The 22294-nt window shown below is 56.8% G+C and overlaps 6 protein-coding genes across 6 annotated transcripts; 4 read left to right on the top strand and 2 right to left on the bottom strand.

Moving 5' to 3' along the window:
• Positions 1 to 326: 326 nt before the first annotated feature.
• Positions 327 to 2895, bottom strand: CDEST_06335 (Putative RNA polymerase III Rpc82, C -terminal, winged helix-like DNA-binding domain superfamily). The gene is made up of 4 exons (XM_062922494.1): positions 2715 to 2895; positions 2591 to 2653; positions 1738 to 2487; positions 327 to 1684 (listed from the first exon to the last, which is right to left on the bottom strand). Exons 1-4 carry the CDS (start codon positions 2721 to 2723, stop codon positions 518 to 520), a joined length of 1989 nt encoding a protein of 662 aa, XP_062778545.1. The 5' UTR covers positions 2724 to 2895; the 3' UTR covers positions 327 to 517.
• Positions 2896 to 3360: 465 nt separating this feature from the next.
• On the top strand, positions 3361 to 5163 carry CDEST_06336 (Putative peptidase M16, metalloenzyme, LuxS/M16 peptidase). Its single transcript, XM_062922495.1, has 4 exons — positions 3361 to 3699; positions 3778 to 3952; positions 4008 to 4846; positions 4908 to 5163. Exons 1-4 carry the CDS (start codon positions 3439 to 3441, stop codon positions 5001 to 5003), a joined length of 1371 nt encoding a protein of 456 aa, XP_062778546.1. The 5' UTR covers positions 3361 to 3438; the 3' UTR covers positions 5004 to 5163.
• Positions 5164 to 6545: 1382 nt separating this feature from the next.
• On the top strand, positions 6546 to 11115 carry CDEST_06337 (Putative LsmAD domain-containing protein). The gene is made up of 6 exons (XM_062922496.1): positions 6546 to 6807; positions 7049 to 7178; positions 7359 to 7564; positions 7629 to 8007; positions 8067 to 10309; positions 10363 to 11115. The coding sequence occupies exons 3-6, from the start codon at positions 7444 to 7446 to the stop codon at positions 10578 to 10580; spliced, it is 2961 nt and encodes a 986-aa protein (XP_062778547.1). The 5' UTR covers positions 6546 to 6807; positions 7049 to 7178; positions 7359 to 7443; the 3' UTR covers positions 10581 to 11115.
• Positions 11116 to 13523: 2408 nt separating this feature from the next.
• Positions 13524 to 15933, top strand: CDEST_06338 (uncharacterized protein). Its single transcript, XM_062922497.1, has 3 exons — positions 13524 to 14653; positions 14724 to 15101; positions 15155 to 15933. The coding sequence occupies exons 1-3, from the start codon at positions 14190 to 14192 to the stop codon at positions 15618 to 15620; spliced, it is 1308 nt and encodes a 435-aa protein (XP_062778548.1). The 5' UTR covers positions 13524 to 14189; the 3' UTR covers positions 15621 to 15933.
• Positions 15934 to 16085: 152 nt separating this feature from the next.
• On the top strand, positions 16086 to 18871 carry CDEST_06339 (Putative BSD domain, PH-like domain superfamily, TFIIH p62 subunit, TFIIH subunit Tfb1/GTF2H1). The gene is made up of 2 exons (XM_062922498.1): positions 16086 to 16512; positions 16571 to 18871. The coding sequence occupies exons 1-2, from the start codon at positions 16371 to 16373 to the stop codon at positions 18391 to 18393; spliced, it is 1965 nt and encodes a 654-aa protein (XP_062778549.1). The 5' UTR covers positions 16086 to 16370; the 3' UTR covers positions 18394 to 18871.
• Position 18872: 1 nt separating this feature from the next.
• Positions 18873 to 22195, bottom strand: CDEST_06340 (Putative AAA+ ATPase domain, ATPase, AAA-type, core, AAA ATPase, AAA+ lid domain-containing protein). Its single transcript, XM_062922499.1, has one exon. The coding sequence runs from the start codon at positions 22130 to 22132 to the stop codon at positions 18968 to 18970; it is 3165 nt and encodes a 1054-aa protein (XP_062778550.1). The 5' UTR covers positions 22133 to 22195; the 3' UTR covers positions 18873 to 18967.
• Between the last annotated feature and the right edge of the window lie 99 nt (positions 22196 to 22294).

The raw sequence follows: 22294 nt of genomic DNA on the forward strand, positions 1-22294 counted from the left end.
AATTGCTGGCCCTGCAGGGACAGGGCCCTCTAGTGCCGCCGAGCGTCGGGAAGTGGAGTATGCCTGGGCACGACAGGGGTTTGTCCGCCGAAGCATAGCTACTGACCGGCGCGCTAGCTCCGACCGTTGCAACCGCTGACCGAGTGGGTTTGACTACGGCTCATTGTTGATGTCCAGAAACGAGAGAGGGGCTCGTACCTATATCGACTAGGTGCCTGTCGTACACTGGACCACAGGTACTTGAACAGCAGTCGAGTGAATACCGACCAGTAGCGGATGTCGCGGTAGTCGGTCGGGTGCAATGCTGAGACGCTGCAACCAGAAGACAGCGTTTTCATTTTGATTTGTTGGGTATCTATCATTTGCCCTTCCTTCCCAAATCCGACTCTTCGATGCTCTTCCTCTGCCGGCTCAGGCGCGCGGGCGCACACACACACACACACACAGACTCCACGGCAAACTCGCGGTATACTATGAAGCGGATATCAAGGAGTCAACCACCGACGCTTGGTCCCATCTAGTAATCCCTGAAGACGGCCACTAGATCGTCAAGCCTCATGACGTGACCGAGAAGCTTACTCTGCAACTCCAAGTATCTGCTGTACTTATTGTAATGCTCCGCAGTCATGACTTCCTCCTCCTTGCCCTTCACGTCATTCCTTTCCACGAATGACAGGATATTGCGTTCTCGATACCGGTGCACCTCCAGGTTCTGGAGACATCGAAGCATGGTCTTGTAGAAATCGTCAACAAGCTGAGCTTCAGTCCTCTCAATGTCGAAGAACCAAAAGAACATGGTTCGGGTTGCTGTTCGACTGGCATCTCTGGGAACCTCCTGGACGTCAACGAAGCCTGCCATTTGCATGGCAAGCATCTTGCCTTGGACCTCTCCCTTCTTCATGAGAGCAAGGGAAGGGAGCATCTTCTCGTCCAATTTGCCCTTTTCTCGCAATATTCGAGTCAGACGGAGTCCATGTCGACCGAATGACTGCTCGATGACGGCGTCCACCTCAGTCTGTTTGAAACCGTCGATCAATGGCTTGAAGTCAACGGTCCATTGACCTCGACCCTGGCCGCCACAATGCCGCAAGAAACCTTGCCTGCTTTCCGCCAGGAGGAGCAGATGCTGTCGCACATGATCCATACGACTAGCGCCCGGTGCAGGTCCGTCCTCGAACTTGACCCTTGCCTCTCGAGACCCGGAAGCCGTCCGCGGCTCGTCGTCCTCGCTGTCACCAGAGCCTCTGCCTCCTGCGCCATTCTCTTGAGGGCGCGCAGAAGCCCTCTGTAGAGGCGGGCTTTCGTCAAAAGAGTCGTCGGAATCGTACATTGGTTGGGCCGGCGTAGCTCTGATTTTCTCAGCGCTTCTGAGGTCTACCTGGTCTGCCGAGGCTTTGCCCACTCCGTAGGAGACGTCGACAGACTCGTCGAGGTTTTCAAGAATTTCCATGCTGGTCACAGTGACCTGGCGTACATTCGAGCCTGGGCCGTCGCCATCGTTGATATCTGAGTCGATTCTTGGGTCTAGTTGACAGCGAGGTATTTGTTGTGTCAAGAGCCGCAAGGCGGTGTGGTACACCTGGCCGGTGACTTCTCCAAAAGCATCAGCCGCATACTGAGCAAGTCGTTGGTTGCGCAGCTCGACGAGACATTTTTCGGTATTAACCCTGAGAACAATGTGCGACTATGCTACTGTCAGCCGGTCGGGCCCTCCGTGCTTTGCACATCAGAACTCACCTCGAGCTCTGGAACATCGTCATCCCAGTCCGAGGACTGTCGTTTGCCGTTGCCATTCGTAAGCTTTCTTCGCTTGGTCGGAAACATGCCGCCTCGTCCCACTTGTCGCTTCAACTTTTTACTCTCATCGCGAGCTTCCCGCAATCTCTTTGCAACCTCTTGGTGCATGAGTTCTTTGTTCCGCGCCGTCGTTCGCTCACCGGGGGCCGTCTTAGTGACCTCGTCCTCGATTTCGCGGTAGACATCTTCAGGGTTCCTGAATGTTTTGGGACCGACTTGGTCGACGATCTCTGCTGCAATCAACCTGCTCAGAATGGCGTGCAACTCGTGAGACGAGTGCACCAGGGCGTGCCCATTGGTCCTCGGTTTAGAGTTGTTGCCGTTAACATGACCGTTGGTCGCATGGTCGCCATTGATGCTCGGCCCATCTCTGCCCTCGAATGCTTGTAGCAGATCCGACACCCTAGCATGGCCGAGTTGCATGATCGTCTGCACAACTTCCTGCTCGGCGGTTCCGTATTCTATGCCAACCATCTCGATAATCTTTCCAGCTCGAATGAGGCTGTAGCATCCATCTGGGTTGGCCTCGTATGTGGCAATCGTGTTTTGGGAATCGGCCTGGTGGTATGCGAGGTTCTGCTGGACGAGGACGGCGAGGCCATGGCGCAATTGGCGTGGAGTAAGGGCTGTAGTCTGTACGAGCTGCGCAATGGTAGACCTGCCTTTGCTGAACAGAACTCCTAGGATCCGCTTCAAAGGCAATCGTTAGCACGAGAGAGAACCGATGCACGCCGCCAAGAATGCGCCAGCTTGATACGTCAACTGGGAAAGGCGGTGGCATAGGCAAACTTACAGCAGGAAGCTCGCCGCAAATGTCGTTGACAAGATGAGCACAAAGCTCAGCGCCATGTTTGGTCTGGTGGAAGTGTTAGAAAAGAACTATTGGTCCCAGTTCGTTGGTGGCATGTAGAACTCACCACCAACATCGCGAAACGTGGATTCAGGAATCGATCGACTCTAGAGACCCTCTCAATATCCCTAGAGCTGCCACAAAAGCTACCGCGAAGTCATTGAAAGATTACAATATCGGCGTAGGGTAGGGAAAGAAGGGTACTCGGCTAGAAAATGGTGTGGTCGCAGTCGAGTGGTCGCGTTGGGATGAATGTCGAGCGTCTATGGAACTTTTTTTCCTGAGCGGCGGGCCACCTTAGGCGGGGTGGGGGACAAACTCGATGTAAAGCGCCTAGTCACCACAGTCATATGGAGCTGCTGCGGCGCTGTCCTGATACGTACCTAGGAAGGCTAGAACTCGCCTTAGGTAAGAATGGGCCTGCGGCTGGTGAGTGGAGGAGCCGGGATTCAATTGCAAAACGAGCGGTCACCAGCCTCAATTCTCGAGGCCGCAGGCAATAGCCTCCTCATCACTACGCTTACCTAAGGTCACTGTGTGCAGTTGCATAGGAAAAGGACGGGATGGGTGGGGTACACAGCCCCTGTCGTAAGTAATCAGTCGAGCGTTCATTGGAGGCTCGGGGAGAAGGCAGTTTTTCATCACGTGACGGAACCAGTGACCCGTAGCTAACCTCGTTCGATGGATCGAAAATTGGTCGGGATTGTGACGAGGCACTTTCTTGTTGAAGCTCCGACGAATTGAGCGTCACGAAACTGGATCTGCCAATTGTCGGCAACCGCATCATCGCAATGATCTCTAGACCGTCTCTCACGAGACCTGCGCAGCAGGCTCTCCGCCACTCGAGCTGTGCTCGCACAATCTCGGGTCGCCGGTTCGCCAGTGCTGCTACTGGCTCCGGCGCCTTCGAGACCTCCGACGTTGGCGGTGTCAAGGTTGCTGCGAGAGACTCGCAGGGCCCTACGACTAAGTTGGCCATCGTGGCTAAGGCCGGTACCAGATATCAGCCTCTCCCCGGACTGGCTGTTGGCCTCGAGTCCTTTGCTTTCAAGGTACGATGCGACGCCTGATACAACCCTTGGAACCAAACCGGGAAGACACGGTGCGCTGACATGGGTTCCAACGAGTAGAACACTTCGAAGCGCTCTGGTCTGCGCATCGTTCGCGAATCCGAGCTCCTCGGCAGCCAATTGACCGCCTACCACACCCGCGAAGCCCTAGTTCTCGAGGCCAGCTTTTTCCGCGATGACCTTCCCTACTTCACGGAACTTCTCGCCGAAGTCGTCTCGCAGACTAAGTACACCAGTGAGACTCACGGAAGACGATGCAATGTGTGACACGGCCGCTGATTGTTCCGTAGCGCACGAGTTCCACGAGGAGGTTCAGCCCGTCCTTCGCTTGAAGCAGTCCGCCACCAGCGCTGCCGCTCTTGCTCTCGACTCTGCCCACTCGGTCGCTTTCCACTCCGGCCTCGGCTCCCCTGCCAACTTGACGCCCTCGATCCCTATCCAACCCTACCTGAGCGAGTTTGCCGTTTCTGAGTTCGCCCAGGCTGCCTACGCCAAACCGAACATTGCTCTTGTCGCCGACGGTGCGTCCGCCGCGAACGTGAGCAAGTGGGCCGAGCAGTTCTTCAAGTCTGTCCCCTCCGCTTCCTCCGGAAAGCTGGCCCTGAACACGGCTGCCACCAAGTACTATGGTGGTGAGCAGCGCACCTACAGCCCCTCCGGCAACTCCCTGGTTATTGCCTTCCCCGGTGCCACTAACGGTCAGACTTCCCCTGAGCTTGCGGTACTTGCGGCTCTTCTGGGTGGCAAGTCCAGCATCAAGTGGTCCCCGGGCTTCAGCCTGATCAACAAGGCTGTTGGCTCTGCCCCTGGCCTGTCCACCTCGACAGTCAACCTTAGCTACTCTGACGCCGGCCTCCTCTCTGTCCAATTTTCTGGACCCGCCTCCGCCATCCGCACTGCTGCTCAGGAGGCCGTCAAGGCCCTGAAGAGCATCTCTGAGGGTACCATTAGCAAGGAGGACTTGACCAAGGCCATTGCCAAGGCCAAGTTCGACGCTCTCGAGGCCACCGAGAAGCGCAGCGGAAGCATTCTTCTCGCCGGATCCGGCCTCGTCCACAACGGCAAGCCCATCAACGCTGCCGAGGTCGCCAACTCTATTGGCTCTGTTACGGCTGAGAAGCTCAAGACGGTAGGCGCACAAATCTCCCGAGCACATTTTCCGAATCCCAATGCTGACAGCGTCTTTGCAGGCGACGAAGACGATCCTGGAGGGTAAGGCTAGTGTTGCGGCGGTCGGTGACCTGTACGCTCTGCCGTATGCTGAGGAGCTTGGCCTTCGGGTGTAGACGGGAAATAGCCCGACCACGTAGCGGCCGAACAATCCGTGTACCAACAGTCAAGCATTTGCGGTAGATTGGGGAAATGTATCCTTTGTGAACATATGTAGTAGAATTTCTTGTGTCTGCCTAGCTTGCCTAATTTCTTCTCAAGGAAAATCCTTTTGCTGTTAGAACGATTATCAGGGGAGCTTTGCACAACCTGTGCTTGTGTGTGTGCGTGTCGGTCTTAGGTAAGGAAGGTTGACTGACGGACAGTCTAGCGGGGAGTGGATAGGTCAGTGATGACCGGTGCCTCAGGTAGTACGTAAGGTGGAATCAGCTGGAGCAAGAGACTGAGTGCGATCCAGTCCCAAGGTTGACTGTTTCCTGTGAAAGCTGTCCTGATGGCCGCAGCAAGAACACCAAATGCCTAGATCCAAACGGAGTCAAACGGCTGGACAATACGTTGCATACCTACTTGTGTTTCCCTTTGCCCCTCTTTGCTAGGATTCTAGGATTCTCGGATTCTATGGTTCAACTCTAGGATACAGTACCGCCGAGCCAAGCTGAGCTTGGGAAACCCACAAATTCTCCATCCAAACCTATAACAACCTTGCGGACCTTGAGGGGACACCTAACAAGCGACCGTCTACATGGAACCCACTGATTGGCCAGATGCGGGCTGTTGTGGACGCCTTGGATCTTCTTCGGTGAGTGCCCCTCAATACCTATCTAGATACAAGCTACTTATCCATTAAGAAATGAGGGTCTGCAGACAACTTGGAGAAGGATACCTCTTGAAATGAGTCTCAGTGTCTGTTGTTGCCGAGGCCAGCATTGCTACTTAGGCACAGATACAGCAAGTCAATAGCTAATGACTGCTCGAAACACTCTGCATGGACACTTCAGGGACATGAGGGGAAGGAGGGCAACACAGAGCACGGTCCTCCTGGATTCTGTGCCGAAGTGGTGTTTGGTAGATTTTGTTAGGCAGGGTAGTTTTCCTAGGAACCATGCACAAACAGATGAGCGACCAAGAGAGGAGAAGAATAGAGACGGAAAGTACAAAAAACGTGTTTCAGAAGGGACGAACGAGGAATCAGGGGGATTGTATCGGTACCAGTGCTTCTAGGCCTTGTTAACTACTTACTTTCCGAGGCAGCCTGTAGGTAGTCCAGGTGCCTACCGCCAAACCACCTAATTCCAACATAACAGTGTGGACAAGCCGAAGCCCTCAGGGCGGTGTCTCGTGCCTTTAATAGACTACCTATCCAGATTACACAAAGTTAGTGGGTGGTTCAATGGCCTCGAGGGGCTTGTCCAATGAAGGGGGCAACTCATTTCTGACCATCCCCCGGGAGCACTATCCGTACCCGCACCTACACCACGCCTCTTCGTTAGCCCCCGTCCAAACCGACAAGGCGCAGGGTACACCATTCGGCAGTGTAGGTCCACCGGCGAGAGAAGTACCCCGGGTTAGCATCCGACCTCTCACAGCCTAGAAAGGCCTGGCACATCTGTAGGGGACTGCTGGCGCCAGTTGCTGCTGGCCTGCAGTGGAAAACAAAGCCTCACCTCACCTCATATCGCCTCAACCTCCACACCCAATCCCAACTCCCTCCATGTCCTCGCCCTTTTCTCGCCCACGATCGACGCTCGTGTCTTGAGCCCGCTCCCCCCAAAACCTCCGAATCGAGTCGCCCAATTGCGGCGCAGCTCGTGCAGTCCCTTTTTTTTTCTCTTCCCGGCTGGAAGATATCCTGGGACGCCCTTCGTTTTTCTCCCCTTTCCCACAGGCCTCTTCGAACCCTTTCCGCAGGACCACAACCAGGTGAGACACACAGCCATCTGCCTCTTCCATATCCTCGTCTGCTACCCCTCGAGCCCAAGTCCTCGGACATTGCGACATCGTCTCCCTCCTTTTTCTCCGTCAAACCATTGCCACGCCCTTATTTCTGTTTTCTCGCCGCGGTACTTGTCCTTGAGTCTGCGTCGAGCTATCTGTCCTCCATGCCGCTCCCCCGCCGTTCGACCCTGGAAGCTAACTGTGGTCAACATTGTCATTACTACAGTTGAATCTGCCCGGAAATACAGGGCCGGTTGCGGCCTCGCCGTCTGATTGCACCGCCGACCAACAGTCAACGGCGACTGTTCAATTTTCGAGCTCGACGATTTAAAACATCCTCCGTTTCCCGTCGCAAGGTGCGTAGCTCCACAGAATTACATCTCCGCCTTTGCTCGTCGATGGTGCGGTGCCGCCTGCGAGCGAACCCGTCTGCTCGAAAATATCTATTACGTTGCTCTTCCATTGTGGATTTGAGCAAAAACAAGACTCTCCTGCTTCCAAAAATAACCAGGACATTGACTGACCCTTCGTCGCAGGGGGCTGGAGGTTACTGGTAGTCACGGTGTCACTGCCGACCAAGTTTCCCTTTCTTGTATCACCTCGACAGCTCAAGACTGCGCAATGGTCGCTCCTAAGAAACCCCAGAGTGAAATCGGGAATAACGGCAACAAGTTGAACAATATGCCCTACAACAAGAGAGAATCGGCCATGGGTGGTAAGCCTGACGGAAAGGGCCCCAACGGTGCGCTTGGAAAAAAAAACATACATCCGATCAACCCCTTGGAAGGATGCTAACTGTATTTGAGGCGCCCGATCTGGATTCAGAACCGATACCGCCATATCCAACAATCGACCAGGCAACGAACGAACCCTTCAGCCATGGGTCCCCGACGCCGGCGACGGCATTGACGGTAGTCTGGAGAAGTCCTCCAGCAGCGGAGGAACTTGGGATCAGTTCGCCGAGAATGAGCGGCTCTTCGGCCTCAAGACGGACTATGACGAGAACATCTACACCACTACCATTGACAAAAGCCACCCTCAATACCGAGAGCGCATGGCCGCTGCGGATCGCAAGGCTCGCGAGATTGAGCGAAGCTTGGCCACCACGGCGCACGTAGCGGAGGAGCGCGTGATGGACTTTGTCAGCAGCGGCGGCGATGATCGTGGTGGTGACGAAGAAGACAAGTAGGTTCTTGCTTGCCATATAGCTACAAAGAGCAGTCTAAGCTAATAGCCGTGTTTAGGTATAGCGGAGTTCGCCGCCAAGACTTCCCGCCCTTGTCCAGCCGCGAGAACAAGTACACTCCTCCCGCGAAACGAGCACCTTCTGCGAATACAACGGTTGTTGGCGCTCCCATTGATCCTGCGATCATCTCATCGCAGTTGAGAGCGCCTCCGAAGAAACAGACCACCGTAAAGCCGGAGGATGCCAAGCTCCTGAGCCAGCTCGTCAACAAAGGGAGTTCTGCCCAGTCTACTGAGGCAACCAAGGCCGCCGACCCGACTGCCTCCACCAAGTCTTCTCCGAAGCAAGAGCCGACCAAACAGCCCGAGGTCAAGCCGTCAGAGACGAAGCCAGCCACTGCGAAGACCAGCGATGCCAAGGCCGCTGACAGTTCAGCCGCTGCGTCCCGTCCCTCTGCAGCTACGAGCCGGACCATTTCTCCTCAGGTCAAAGAGGGCGCGCCAAGCGCGGCTTTGACTGTGGAACGCGACGTTCTCAACTCTTTCAAGACTTTTGCCAGCCAACAGCGGCAAAATGCTGAGAAGGTTCGGAGCAGTAAGGCAAAGGCCGACAAGGAAGTCAAATTGACGGAGCTGAAGAAGTTTGCCGACACCTTCAAGCTGTCGACCCCTGTCCCAACCGACCTTATTTCCATTATCGCCAAAGATCCCGATAGACAAAAGGAGATCCAGGCCAAGGCGCTCCAGAATGCGGAGGAAGTTGCTCGCACAAAGACAACGCCGACTATCAAGGGTAAGGACACTCCGCCAAAGGAAGGCACATCAAAGCCTCCTCCAGATGCTCCGGCAACACAAGCTCCCGCCGAGACAAGGAGCGCTGCGCGCCCAACGCCTGCGCAACAGACCATTTCTCCCTCCAACGTCCCGAGCCGTCATCCCAATGCGCGCCAGTCTTACGCCAGTCCTCAGTACCATAACCAAGGTTACAGGAACGACAGATCCGGTCAACACATGGCTCAACAGAGCCGTCAGCCTCTGGCCCAGCGCTTGCGCAACGTGGAACAGCAGAAGATGTCGCAGTCGCCTAACCAACATGCTGGTGGCCAGGATATGCGCATGCCGCCAACTGGGCCCGCGAATAATAACACTGAAGCATTCCGGCGCGCTGCCGCTGTGCCAAACCACATGGGGGGGAAGTTGAACCCAAACAGTCACGAATTTAGACCGAATCCGTTCGCGACCTCGTTCAACCCCAACGGACATCCCAGTGCCGGATCAAGCCCTCGCTCCGCTGCTACAAACAACGCTGGTGCTGCCGCCGGACCCGGGGCTGCTGCTATTACCGGTGCTGCCGCCGCTGCCGTTGAAGCGACGTCAACCCCGTCCTCCGCTGGACAGCTCATTCGTCGGAAGACGAAAGCCGTCGATATCAAAAAGTGTTACATTCTTGCCCATGTTAAGACGTTTACGCCCCCTCAAGGTCGGAACTGGGAGGATAACGAGGGGCTAAGACCCTCTTACGACACTCCGCCGACCTGGAGAGCGCCTTCGGACAACGAGAAGCCCGACTCTACAATGCTCATTACCTCCAAGGAGTTCTTGGAGCGCCAGTCGTTCGCCGCGTCGTCGATCGCCACGCCGAACCACACGCACGTGGTGCCGAGTGCCCACCAGCATCAGCTTCCATTCCATTTGCAGCAGCCTGCCCACGGCATGGGTCCGCGCCAGTCGCCGCACATGCCGCCCATGCCCATACAGAATCAGCATGGTCACGTTCCCCACACGCCGTACCAGAACATGGATGACCACCGGATGATGCATTCGAATTCGGCCCAGTCGTTCGCCTCTCCTCGGATGACCCAAGTCCCGATCACTTACACGCCGGCAATGAGCTCGGCCGGCCAGGTTCCTTACAATCAGCCGATGATGCAGCCGTTTGTCGGACCGGGCACACCTCAGATGGGTGGTTACCGGAACTTCTCCAACAACCATCAATACATGCCGCAACAGCCTGGTGGTCCAATGGGAGCGCCGATGATGCCCCAGTTCATGAGCCCTCAGGGGATGGTTCCGGCTCCTGGACAGATGCCCATGTATGCCGGAAGCCACACCCAGTTCATGTCTCCGAACGGCGCACCGCCTCAACCCATCCCCGGGGCCAACGGCTACCCCAGCCCCGGACGCCCATCAGCACCTATGATGGTTCACCAAGGGTCTCAGCAGGGACAGCCCGTGTACGGCATGAGCCCCAACGTGCAGTACCAGCAGCCTGCGTTCACCCCGCAGCAACCCGGCGGTCAGGGTAAGATGGTACCCGGCGCTCGATACCAATAAAGTGCTAACACCCTAGCTTAGTTGGCAACGTCCGTGGGTACAATAGCCCTGGACCCCAACACTTCGGAACAAGCCCCTCGCAAATGCATCAGTACGGAGCGCAGCATCGTAGTGGGAGCAACAGCTATGCAGCCAAGCCCTTCAACAACCACGGGCAGCATCATGGTCCCCAACAAGTTTCCCCGGTGCCTGCCAGCGGACCCGGTCGTGCTCCTGACGGCACCGAGGAAGCCAAATGAGGTGCATGACGAGATGACCAGGGCATACCGATAACGCCGTGGGAACACCGCCTCGCCTGTCTTGGCATCGATACTCCTTTAGCGTCAACTATACATAGTTGATCCGCGAAGCCTAGGACAGATGTTAAAAAGGCTGCTCTCTGGAGACCTTTGGTGGTTTGTCAGCTGGAGCTAGCCAATCTCTAGGCCAAGAGAGGCAAAGTTGGGCTTTCTGTCGGCAATGCACTTGCTTGGCTGAAGGTTTCGTATTGGTAATACGACGGCTGGGGGCCAGCTTCCATGGGTTTTCGTGTCTGGGAGGGCAGCGACATAGGGGCCTCTGGCAAAGATGCCACAAGCAGGGCGACTGTTGTCCAAGCTTCACGTCGTTGTGCCATGATACGGAATCAAGGGAGATGTGAGAACGTCAGTCATGGCCCAGACGTGTATGTGAAGGCCGGGTGCCACAGGTAGCTGAACAAAGTTGGTGATGAGAAGCGTAGGAATTGAGAAGTAGCTTAGGCTAGAGCCATCTATCATAAGGTGGCTGGAACATGTTAAAACATTACTTTAAACAAGATGGTCCTGCGCGTGTGAGTGGACGAAGACAATGAGGCGTATTGACAACAGATAATTTGCTGTTGTGAGCCATGAATCAGGTTCTCAACCAACAGTTTGGACATCAGGACAGCACGAGTGGCCGTGATGGAAGGGAGAAGACCAAGAGGAAACACTAGTGTCGCGGGAATAATTCAGACGGTAGGTTTAGCATCGTCGCTGCACGAGGTACCTGTCTACCCAGCAAAAGAGAGGTCTTGTGTGGGAAGGAATATGACAGTGCGTGGCCGGGTTGAAGTCATTGCCTTGCATAGGGCTGCTTCCACGGTCTGGAGGGGACACATTCCTCGGAACAGCAGGGCAAAACAGCGTGCGGATGACGTGATGTCTGGTCATAGCTGTTACTCTACTTCTCGATGGGTAAAAAGGACCCGACGACAGCGGCCTCTCGGTTTGTGCTAACTTTGTAACCCTGGGTAGGATTGTCGAAGGAAAAATAGCAACACGGCGAAGTAGCCAAGGTCCGATGCGACTGCAGCCCCAGGGGTATTCTGGCTGGCGGCTGTAATGGGATGGCAGGAAACATTTCCATTCGTGGCGGTTGCACGACGCATGCCATTTGGCGGCGCATGTCGCATGTTTCAGAGCGCCTTCTTCCAGGACTCCTTGAGTCCTTCCTTCCTTCTTTCCTTTGACTTTCCCACACTGTTTTAGCCATCTCGCCAAGTCACGTCACAGTCGGTTCCCGGGGGATGACCGCTGGTTAGAGGGGCTCGCCAGTACACTGGACGGAATGCAGTCGGGCGTGGACCTAAGGTCCAAGTGGGGAACCCTCGGCGGCTTGGCTCGATTTTGTCGTGGTAGCGGGCACAGAGGCACTTTTGCAGTTGGACAGAAGGAAATCGTCAACACGCTGCGGTAGCCGTTCCATCTCTTTTTTGAAAACTCGCTTTTTATTATTTTTTCCCTCATCCTTTCCCCCCCCCTTCCCCTCCCCGTCTGGTTTCTGCCAACGCGATCTGGTCTAATGATGCGATCTAATAGTCGTGTCACAACCAGAAGATGAGTTGCACGTAGCTTGTTAGGTAAAGCAAGCATATGTACTTAAGTGAGGTGATAGAGTAAACGGGCTGGGCCAATCAGCAAGCCGGACATCTCACGAACGGTTCAGACAACCTGCGGGTTAACTGATTGGATGTGTCTGGGGTTTGGGAGAGAAGGAAGCAGCAGCAACGTCGAGCGACGCAAAAAGGATCAGAGACACGCAACACACCAGTGACCGGTGACACCACCACACCACCCGCCCACCCTCCTCCAAGGGTCGGTTTGCGCCCCTTGCGCTTCAGATCTTTACCGCGCAACTACCGCTGTGGCCTGCCATTCGCGCATCCGTCCCTTGGCCAATGACCGTTCTGGATCAGCACCGTCTCTTTCGGGACCCCTGGTTCATCCATCTTTCCCACTTTTCCTAGCCACCAGCCCGCATCCGCACCTCGCATCAGAGACAAACGCGCCATACCACACTGCCCACTGACTAACATTACCTACCAGGTGCGCTGCGTACCGCAACCGAGAAGGGACAAGGGTCCTTGTGTGATTTGGTACCTTGCCTTAGTGGTCATGTTGGCCAAGTAGGCATCTAGCATCGCATGCAAGACCGGAGAGACCCAGACCGGCAAGGCGGCAGCAGGCGGCTGGTTCGGCGCAGATACAGCCAAGGGCAAGGGCAAGGGGAGCGCAAGGGAGGCAAAGGTGGGCGTACAAGACCTGGAATTCGGCGCCGGCTCCTGGGCGCAACTTGGGTTTCTTCGAGTTTCTCGTCGTCGATGCGCCGTTGGACAGGAAGGAAGGGAACGGAGCAGCCGAGGTTTGCGCCTTGACTTGGGCCGTGGGAAAAGAATCCGGAGGGAGAAGAAAAGGGAGGACGTTAAGCCAGCCGTTGTCCGCGTCGGACCTACACTACGTCGAAGGGATGGCAAAGGGCCCTTCTAGCTGCCAGCATCCGAGATCCGGTTGGCAAGGCCTGGCAGGTAGCTGTACCCATCGGCCAGACGTGACCAAGACGAGAAAGCAATGTACCTCTGTAGAAGTAGATGACGGTAAAGAACAAGAAGAAGAAGAAAGCGCAGACGACAGGGGTGGTTTCTTGCGGCACGACAGTAGAGAGAGGAAGCGCACCCCGCGACCGCTAGCCAGACCGCATGGCCATGGATCATGATGCACCATGTATGCGACTGGACGAGACGACGGGATGCGGTGCAGACACTGGCCGATTCACCCTTGCTCCCTCCCTCCCCGTTCGTACCTTCCTGCCCGAGATGGATGGGCTGGCCGCGCGTGGTATGGTTTTTTTCTGTCCGACGATAAAGACCCCATGACAGCCTCCCGCCTTCCTCAACCACCTCCTCTTACTCCATCCGCACCTGACTTCATCAGCAGCTCGATCTGGGCTCCGGGACTCTTCTTTTTCCTTCACCTCGCGCATTTTTCATTCATTGCTCACTCTCGTCTACCACGGTGCGTCATACACGCTCTTGACTGTCACGGATCCAGCCCAACTCGGTTTTACCTTGCTCTTTCCACGTGTGGATAGCAAGTAGCCTCATCACTGTTCCTTCCTTCCCCTGCCTCTTTGGAATCCGCAACGGTTACGTACTACCCTTCCCGACCAGCCTCACTATTGCACATTCACCACATTCCTTCAACCTTTCAAAGAAAAACAAGGGTCCGTCATTCGACTCTCTGTACCTCGAGCCGGCTCGATTACAACTGCTGTTCTCTTCTCCGAGAATAAAACAAGTTGAAGACATCCCCCTTCCGTCTCAGTCACATTGACTTGAGCGACTCACTCTCACTCACCAACAACATACCGAAATCCCACAACTTGAACATCCCATGCGCGAACTTCTCAAGACGAGGAGCAAACACATTCTTTGACTGAGCCCCCCTCCTTTTTTGAACCAAAAAAATCACAACATCAAGCCCCAATCGCCGTTCTTCTTTCCCGGAAGAAGAAACAAAATCAAGCTATCCCATCTCGCACCGGCCTCTCATACCACCAGCAACGACAACATGAAGGCCACTCTCGTATCTGCGCTCGCGCTGCTTGCCAGTCAAGCCACCGCTCACATGGCCATCACCTACCCGCCGCCTCTGCGATCCAAGGAGAACCCCTTCGCCGGCTACGACATTGACTACAGCATCACCAGCCCCCTGAGTGCTTCCGGCAGCGACTTCCCCTGCAAGGGAACCTTGAACCTCCTCGGCACTGAGAAGGCTTCTCCCGTCGCCACTTGGCAGGCTGGCCAGGCTTACAGCATGACCATCGCCGGTGGTGCCAATCACAATGGAGGTAGTTGCCAGGCCGCCCTCTCTTTTGACAGCGGGAAGACCTTCACCGTCATCCACAGCTACATCGGCGCATGTCCCGTCGCTGGCACCTCATCTCTCAAGTTTACCTTGCCGGCCGACACTCCATCTGCCAAGGACGCCATCTTCGCCTGGACCTGGTTCAACAATATCGGTAACCGAGAGTTGTACGTTTCTTACCCCTAATGCCTTCTTCTTGCTAGCGTCGAAGGCAAGTCTTGCTGACCCCAATAACAGCTACATGAACTGCGCCGTCATTACCATCACTGGTGGTGGCGCTGGAGGCAACGTCGCCACCTCATTCAGCAGCCGACCCCAGATCTTCAAGGCCAACATCGCCAACGGCTGCAGCACCCTGGAAGGATCCGACGTCATGTTCCCCGACCCTGGCCCAGATGTCACCACGGCTGGCACTAGAACTGCCGCCCCTATCGGCAATTGCGGTGCCGTTGTCGCCCCCAATCCCGGAACCGGTGGTGGCTCTGGTGGAGGTAGCGGCGGCAACCCTCCCAGCAGCCCGAGCTCCGTCGTCGTCCCCGTCCCGTCTGTTCCCCAGACCACTCAGCCCAGCACCTCGGCCACTACCACTCGTGCTGCTGGAGGAGCGCCGTCTCTGTTGGTGTCCCCGTAATAACTTCATCATGAACCCCCTTGCTGACCTTTCCAAGCCCCGGTGGTGTCTTCATAACGGTCTCGGCCTCCAATGCCCCTGCTGTCTCATCCGTTCAACCAACTACTTTCGCGACCGTCAGCCAGCCAGCTGCGACTAGTGAAGAGTGCACCTCGGAGCTTGAAGTCCCGACCGCAGGGCCCGCTCCTACCTCGGCAGTAGTCTCCTCCGTTGCTCCCTCCGTTGCACCGTCTGCTGTGCCATCCGTCGCCCCCTCTCCCGGCGTTGGATCCGGTGGCGATGCGGCCGACGGCTCCATGACCCCTGGCAAGGCTTGCAACCCCGAGGGTCAATGGAACTGCGTGTCCGGTTCCCATTTCCAACGTTGTGCCTCTGGTCAGTGGTCGGTGCTCATGAGTATGGCTCCTGGCACCAAATGCCAGTCTGGCACGACTGAGGTCTTGGTCTGGCAGAAGAAGAGAGCCCACGGTCGCCGATCGCTCCGCTTCAGACACCACATCTAAGCCCATGGGCCATGAGTAATAGCCTTACTGCCCTTTGGATGTGTTGTCGAGAGGGTCACGACATTTTTACGAGACTTGGACGAGATACGCGGGAACACGCATGCATAGACACGGGAAAGAGTCTGGTTTTCTGAGATTTCGGCGTTTGAGGACGGCAATGGATTTTCCGGGACTGGCTCCTGACTTGCATTGGGAGATGACTGGCAGGCATTTGCATCCTGTAGAATAGGTAGCAATTAAAACCCCTACGATCGTTGAGAAGATTGGGCTGTCGTGTGTGATGCGAGACCTTGGTGACTTCTGCGTGGTAACCAGATGATGTTAATTTTGAGTCGACGATTGGTTGAGTGGTCTACTGCCGCTGACGGCTCTATAGAGGTGTCACCACCTGGCAGGTTGGCACGAGCGCGCCACTTCAGGCAGCATAAGCTCTGGTGGCTGAAGCTTTGAACTTGGAGACTTCAAATCCAAGTGAAAGCAAGACACTGATCGATTCCCATTCCACGTCACCACGCGACTTCCACTTCCGAACAATAAAATCTTACCGTTCCAGAAATCCAAAGGCAGGTTCGACGAGATTGCGTTGGCCAGTGCGGCCGCGCCTGACGTACCGGGTCTCATCCCTGGACTCTAGCCAACTCACCTGAGTCGAGGTGGACAAGTGCGCATTGAGGGAGTGAATGGTGGTGGCGAAAGGGCTCTCAACCGTAATGCATCACGGCGCTTCCTGAAAATCCAACCAACACAGAAATGGCTTTGCCGTCCGGCCGGGCGGCATTCAAGAAGAAGGATGGCTTCTTAACCTTGAGGCAGGACCGGCAGTTCGTAATCTGGACTCCAGCACCTGGCGATGGCCCCCCTACGGTTTCACTGTCTATCAGCAATATCACGAGTAAGCCGCAAAAGACTCATCAACTTCCCGAAAGCAACGAGACTGAGACTAGCGATAGATTTGCAACAAACACCAGACAGCGCGGCCAAGGTGATGCTAAAGATCTTTGAGAAGCCTCCCGAAGCCGCGGAGCAGACGCCCTATCTCTTCCACTTCACGTCGACCGAGGCCAGATCCGAGGCCAATGCCATTAAGGATCTGCTCTCAAGGTTGCTGGCTGACATCCGCTCCGGCGATCCCAACGTTCCCAAGCCATCGGGTAGCGGAACCCCGAACTCAACGGCAAACGGATCTAATGGAGCCACCGGCGGCGGCTCGGGCTCGGGCTCAATGGCATTCGCCAGCTCCGTCAACTCGAAGCCGAGCAGTGCGCGCTGGTTCGACGACGCGCAGCTCAAGGGTGACATCGAGCTGCAGCAGTCCCTCATGAAGAAAGACCGGACGCTTCACCAGACGTACATGGACGCGCGTGCGACGAAGCCCGAGTCGATATCGGACGCCGCCTTCAACGCACAGTTCTGGTCGACACGCACGAATCTCTTGCGCGCCCACGCCATCGAGGTGAACCAGCAAAAGGGCGCGTACAATGTCCTGCCGTCGATAAAGCCGCGGTTGGAGAACGACGTGCTCAAGCTCGACATCACGGTCGAGATGGTCCAGCTCATCATGGCGCAGCACCCGCTCGTTAAGAGGCTGTACGACGAGAACGTACCCAAGATTCCCGAGAGCGAGTTCTGGTCCCGCTTCTTCCTGAGCAAGCTGTTCCGCACCCTCAAGGGTGACAGGATCACTGACGAGAGGAAGGAGGGCATCAAGCGGGACGCCCTGTTCGACGCCCACGACGCCAGCGAGAACACCGCTATGTTTCAGCGGAGGAGTATGGCGCAGAGTGTGCCGCATATCATCGATGTCTACGGCAACGAGGAGAACCAGGGTGGCTTCAAGAGCGGGAACCAAAAGGACATTGAGATGCGGCCGCGTAAGAACGTGCCCATCGTCAATACCCTCAACAGTCTCAGCGAGAGGATGTTGTCCAACGTGGCACCCTCTGACCGTGAAGCTGGCCCCGAGGCTGAAGACTCGACGTGGCAGGAGCTCGCCCTCCGAGACCTGCGAGGCGATGCTAAGGAGAACAAGATCATCCTTAACATCAAGGAGCAGAACCGCTTCTTTGCCAAGAAAGACGAGGCCAAGTCAGCCAACTCCCTCGCCTTTGCGAAGCAGAACCCGTCGGACGTCCTCTTTGACATTCAGACCGACCTTGAGACCATCGAGACCGACGGCGCAGGCGGCCTGAACCTCCGCGCGGGCATCGGCATCCTCGACGACAGTGACAGCGATGAGGAGGCACAGCGGCCGATTCATGTTGGTTCCCGAGCCGCGCGCAAGGCTGCGGGCGACGACATCATGGCGGGCATCCGCCAGCGGCGCGCCGAGAAGTACGGCGACACAACAACGGACGAGTCCCGCCCCATGGGCCTCCCCGCCGAGGTAGCCGAGCGGTGCTCACTGACGCACGCGACCACGGTCGAGTTCCTGCACCAGTTCTGGAACGCGTTCCTCTCGGGAGACCCGGACCGCGCCAACGAGTTGCAGTACCTTGTCGAGTCGCTGGGCCGTTCGGCCGAGCGCATCAACGCCGTCGCTGAGGAGGCCGAGAGGGCCCGAGACGATATCATCCGCGCCAAGAAGAAGGAAATTATGGATTACTACAAGGCGACGGGTAAGAAGATTAGGGGGTGGCGGCCGGAGCACGAGAAGGGCGGGCGCAAGGCCGTGCTGGCCATCATGCAACCCACGCTCGAGGCGCTCAAAAAGGCCCAGGCGGATTACCAGCGGGCTCTTGCTGCCGAAGGGGTGCAGCTTTCCACCGAGGCTTAAGGTTCAGCAGATAATCCTCCGGTCTACACTTGATTACACCATTGGGGCGGGCGCGGGATTGTATATTAGAGCAACTAGCACGGCGATCAGCATCACGTGTTTCCTATAACGCGAGACAATATTCGGTCATGGCACCTCTCAGCAGACATGCCACGTACGTGAGCGTGGAAATCACATTCTCACATCGCCAAGCTGGAGGCATTCGATAGTGTTGAGACAAACAAAAAGAAAACGTCATCTATGATTTTGTAAGGCTAATCCCATACACAGGAGACATAAGCCATTCGTAGCCTGCCTTCGAGATTGAAATCCCGCACGAAGCTCTCTCGTGAGTATTGATACAGTAAGTCCACCACATCTCATTCTACAGCGGCGTTGCCCTCCCCCCGTGTAGCAAAATCGTACAACAGACAAGCACAAACTCCTCTGGGCATAAGGCCTCCGACCGCGCAAGGGTCAAGGACCCCCCCATCTTCCTAGAACTTTAGCCATTAAAAAGAACACGCATTTGTGTCGGAGAAGTAAAGAAGGAGGTAGTACAGGGCAGGCAAAAAAGTTCCTTCTCCCCCTCGCCCTACGCAACAGCTTGACGAACCCGGGCCTCCTCGGCATCTGCCGACGTTGGCAGCACGCCGAAGCCCATGCCCCTCTTCTTCTGGCTGTTCTTCGCCCGTACGTCGCCGTACTTCTCGTCGAACCGTCGAATGCTCTTGAGGCTGTCCATGTCCTCGCTAACACTGGCGGCGATCATTTTGAGCGCCTTGTCAAAGTGATCCTTCCTCAGCGTGCGCTTGGGTGGGAACACGTAGGGCGCCGGGCCCGTGTGCCTGGCGGCCTCTTCGCTCTCCTCTTGGACGGCCGTCATGGCGGCGGCGACGCAAAGGTTCTTGAGATCGGAGCCAGAGTACAGCACCGTCTTGCGCGCGATGTCGTCGACGGAGACGGAAGCGTCCAGATCCTCGCCCTTGAGGAGGATGCGGAGGATGGCGGCGCGGTCCGGCTTCAGCGGCAGGTCGACGAGGATCTTGCGCGGCAGGCGGCGGAGGACGGCGTCGTCGAGGTCGAATGGTCGGTTGGTGGCGACCATGATGAAGGCCTTGGTGTCGGACATACCGTCCCACTCACGGAGGAACTGGTTGATGGTCTCGCGGTGCGCGGCGCGGTTGCGCTGCCCGCGGGCCGCGAGGAGAGCGTCGGCCTCGTCGATGAAGATGACGAGCGGCGACAGCTTCTTGGCGAGCGAGAAGAGGGCGCGCACGTTCTTCTCGCTCTGTCCCACGTACATGTCGTTGATGCTGGCGCCGCTGACCTCGAGCATGTTGGCGCCGCTTTCCTTGGCGACGGCCTTGGCGAGAAGCGTCTTGCCCGTGCCCGGCGGCCCGTAAAGGAGGCAGCCCGGGATCCGGTCCGTAGCGAGGACGCCGTAGGTAAAGGCCTCGGGGCGGACGAGGGACAGCGACGTGAGGAGTTTGAGGTTGTTCTTGGTCTCCGCGTCGGCGTGGACGTCGTCGAACGTCGTCTTGATCTCGCTGCTGTTGACGAGGCCGCTGAGGAGCTTCTTCTCGTAGTCGTTGTAGTTACCCGACACGCGGAGGCGTTCGGGCTCGGGTTTCTGCATGTCGGAGGGGGCGGCGCTCCCACCGGCAACGGAGGTCTTGGAACGCGTCGGCCGGTCTTGGAGGCGGTGCATCTGGGCGGTGCTGTAGCTGCTGGACTCGACGACGTCGAAGAGCACGCGCCACGACTGGTCGGGGTCGGCGGAGCCCTGGCAGGCGTAGAAGAGGCGGGTGATGTGATAGACGTCGGCGAGGGGGAGGATGGAGGTGGCCAGGACGCGGGGGATCAGTGAGACTTCCATGTAAGAGCCCTCGGCGTCGTCGAGGAGGAACTGTGGAGGTGAGGACTTGGACACGCCGACGATGCGCAGCTTGCTCGTGTCAGGCGAGTGACCGGCAATTGTCTTCAGCATGTGCTGGATGTTCCGCAGATTCTCCTGCAGGTAGTCGTTGGCCTCGTAAATCTTCTTGGTGTTGCTGGCATTGGTGATGCGCTGGAAGTTCAGGGGCAGAGGAATAAGACACTCTTCGGCGGCGATTTCTTTCAGCGTCGATGCATATTGGTCCGAGGGGTTCTCGTTGGACGATGTGCCGACGAGCGTGACCTTCTTGCCGGCGCGCCACATCGTATCGACGATGGCGCGAAGCCTGCCGATGAGCAGCGCTCCCTCGAGCGTCATGTTGAGCTCAACGAAGTCGTCCACGTGGATGATAAGGCTCCGGTCGGGCTGCGACGTCATCTTGGAGGCCGAGTGGGCAATCTCCTCGAGGACGGCATTGATCTTGAGGTTCTCCCATCGGTCTACAGAAGGAAGAACGTAGTCCTTGGCACCCTCTTTGATCTTCTGAAGCTCGTTGTCCATGGGGCTGTTGTAGCCACCATCGACAGCGTGATCCCGAAGGTTGACCCAGGCGGCCTCGATCTCTCCGGACAGGTCCTCCTCATTAGGCTTGGACGGCTCTTCGGTCTTGGCCAGTCGCCCGTTCATCTCCGCCGCACGGTATCCCAACATGGACATGGGACCTCGCGAGTAGGCGCAATCCTGTCCAATGTAGTCGCCTACAAGCACTGCCAACTCCTGCGCATCAAGGTGGATGAGGTCGGCCTCGACGCACGACGCAACGTGTTTCATGAGCTTCTTGGTGTGACTTCGGCCGGTGTAGTTCGGGATGTTGACAACAGTAAGAGGTCTCTTGAGCTCTCTCCCCGCCGCGCTTGCATCCGGCCGCAGAGAGAGCTCGGCGCGCACCGCTGTGACGATCTCGCCGCGGATCCTAGGGTCAAATAGCCTAAGTCCGTCGCGCCTCGGCTTCGGCTGTCCCTCCTCGATGTATTGCTCAACCAGCGACTGCAGAACACTGTCTTGGCCAGGATCCTGTACGGTATCGGCGTCGATGGTTTCGCGGGTGTGTTGCGACAAGAGGTTGGACAGGACGAACTTGTTCGAGTAACGAAGCATGTCTGCGAATTCGGTCGTCGGCAGCGGCTCGCGAGAGCTCTGCAGATTGTTCGAGGACCGCATCTCGTCGATGGAAAGGCTCAGCCACTGTGAAGCCTCGGCCAGGATTCGATTCCTCCTCTCGATGGCCTCCAAATTTCCCTGCCGCAGCGCATTTTCCAGCTTCGATTCGTTCCAGGAGGCGTGGCTGAATACCAAATCCAAATCTTTCCACAGCAGATCGTGCCAGCGGGCGCCCATGTACCGTTGGTGCCAGATATCGTTCGTGAGGGTGTTGATTCGGTTCCCTGGATCGTATAACGACACGCCGGTCTCAAGGAAGCTCTGCGGTAGCTTAACCGGTGGGAGCTCGTCAGCGGGCCGTGGTCTCGCAAGACGCGCTCTCGCGGAAGCGAAGGCGCCGCCCCTCGAGCGTCGGAATGCCGAATCTGTCGAGTTGGTCTCGGTCTTGTTCAAAGCATCATCTCGGCTCCTGCTGCTGGCGTCATCCTGCGGCTCGCTGGCCGGTTTCTCTGGTGGTTTCCCGTCCTCTGCGCCTTCGGACGGACTTTTCCGTAACCTATACGACGGGTGGAATTGCCGACACTGGCTGCGATGGGCGACTGATAGCGCTAACCTTGACGACGCAGAGACTCGGGAGGCTGAGGCAAGGGCCCGGGGCCCGATTGCATGCATTCGGACGGACAAGGTGGAAAATGCCAGCAATTGGCGGTTTCTTTGCATGGGAAGAGTGACCTTTCGCGCCGTAAAGCTCTTTGTGCAAGCGCTTTGCTTAGTGAGAGCGGCGGAATCTCGGCAGAGCCTTCACCGAGCCTCACCGATCTCCACACCGAGTTACAGTGATATCACTGGGTGGGCCCTAGACCTAGTAATACAAGATTCGGC

Source organism: Colletotrichum destructivum, chromosome 4, assembly GCF_034447905.1.
Source record: "Colletotrichum destructivum chromosome 4, complete sequence".
Classification (NCBI taxonomy): Eukaryota; Fungi; Ascomycota; class Sordariomycetes; order Glomerellales; family Glomerellaceae; genus Colletotrichum; species Colletotrichum destructivum.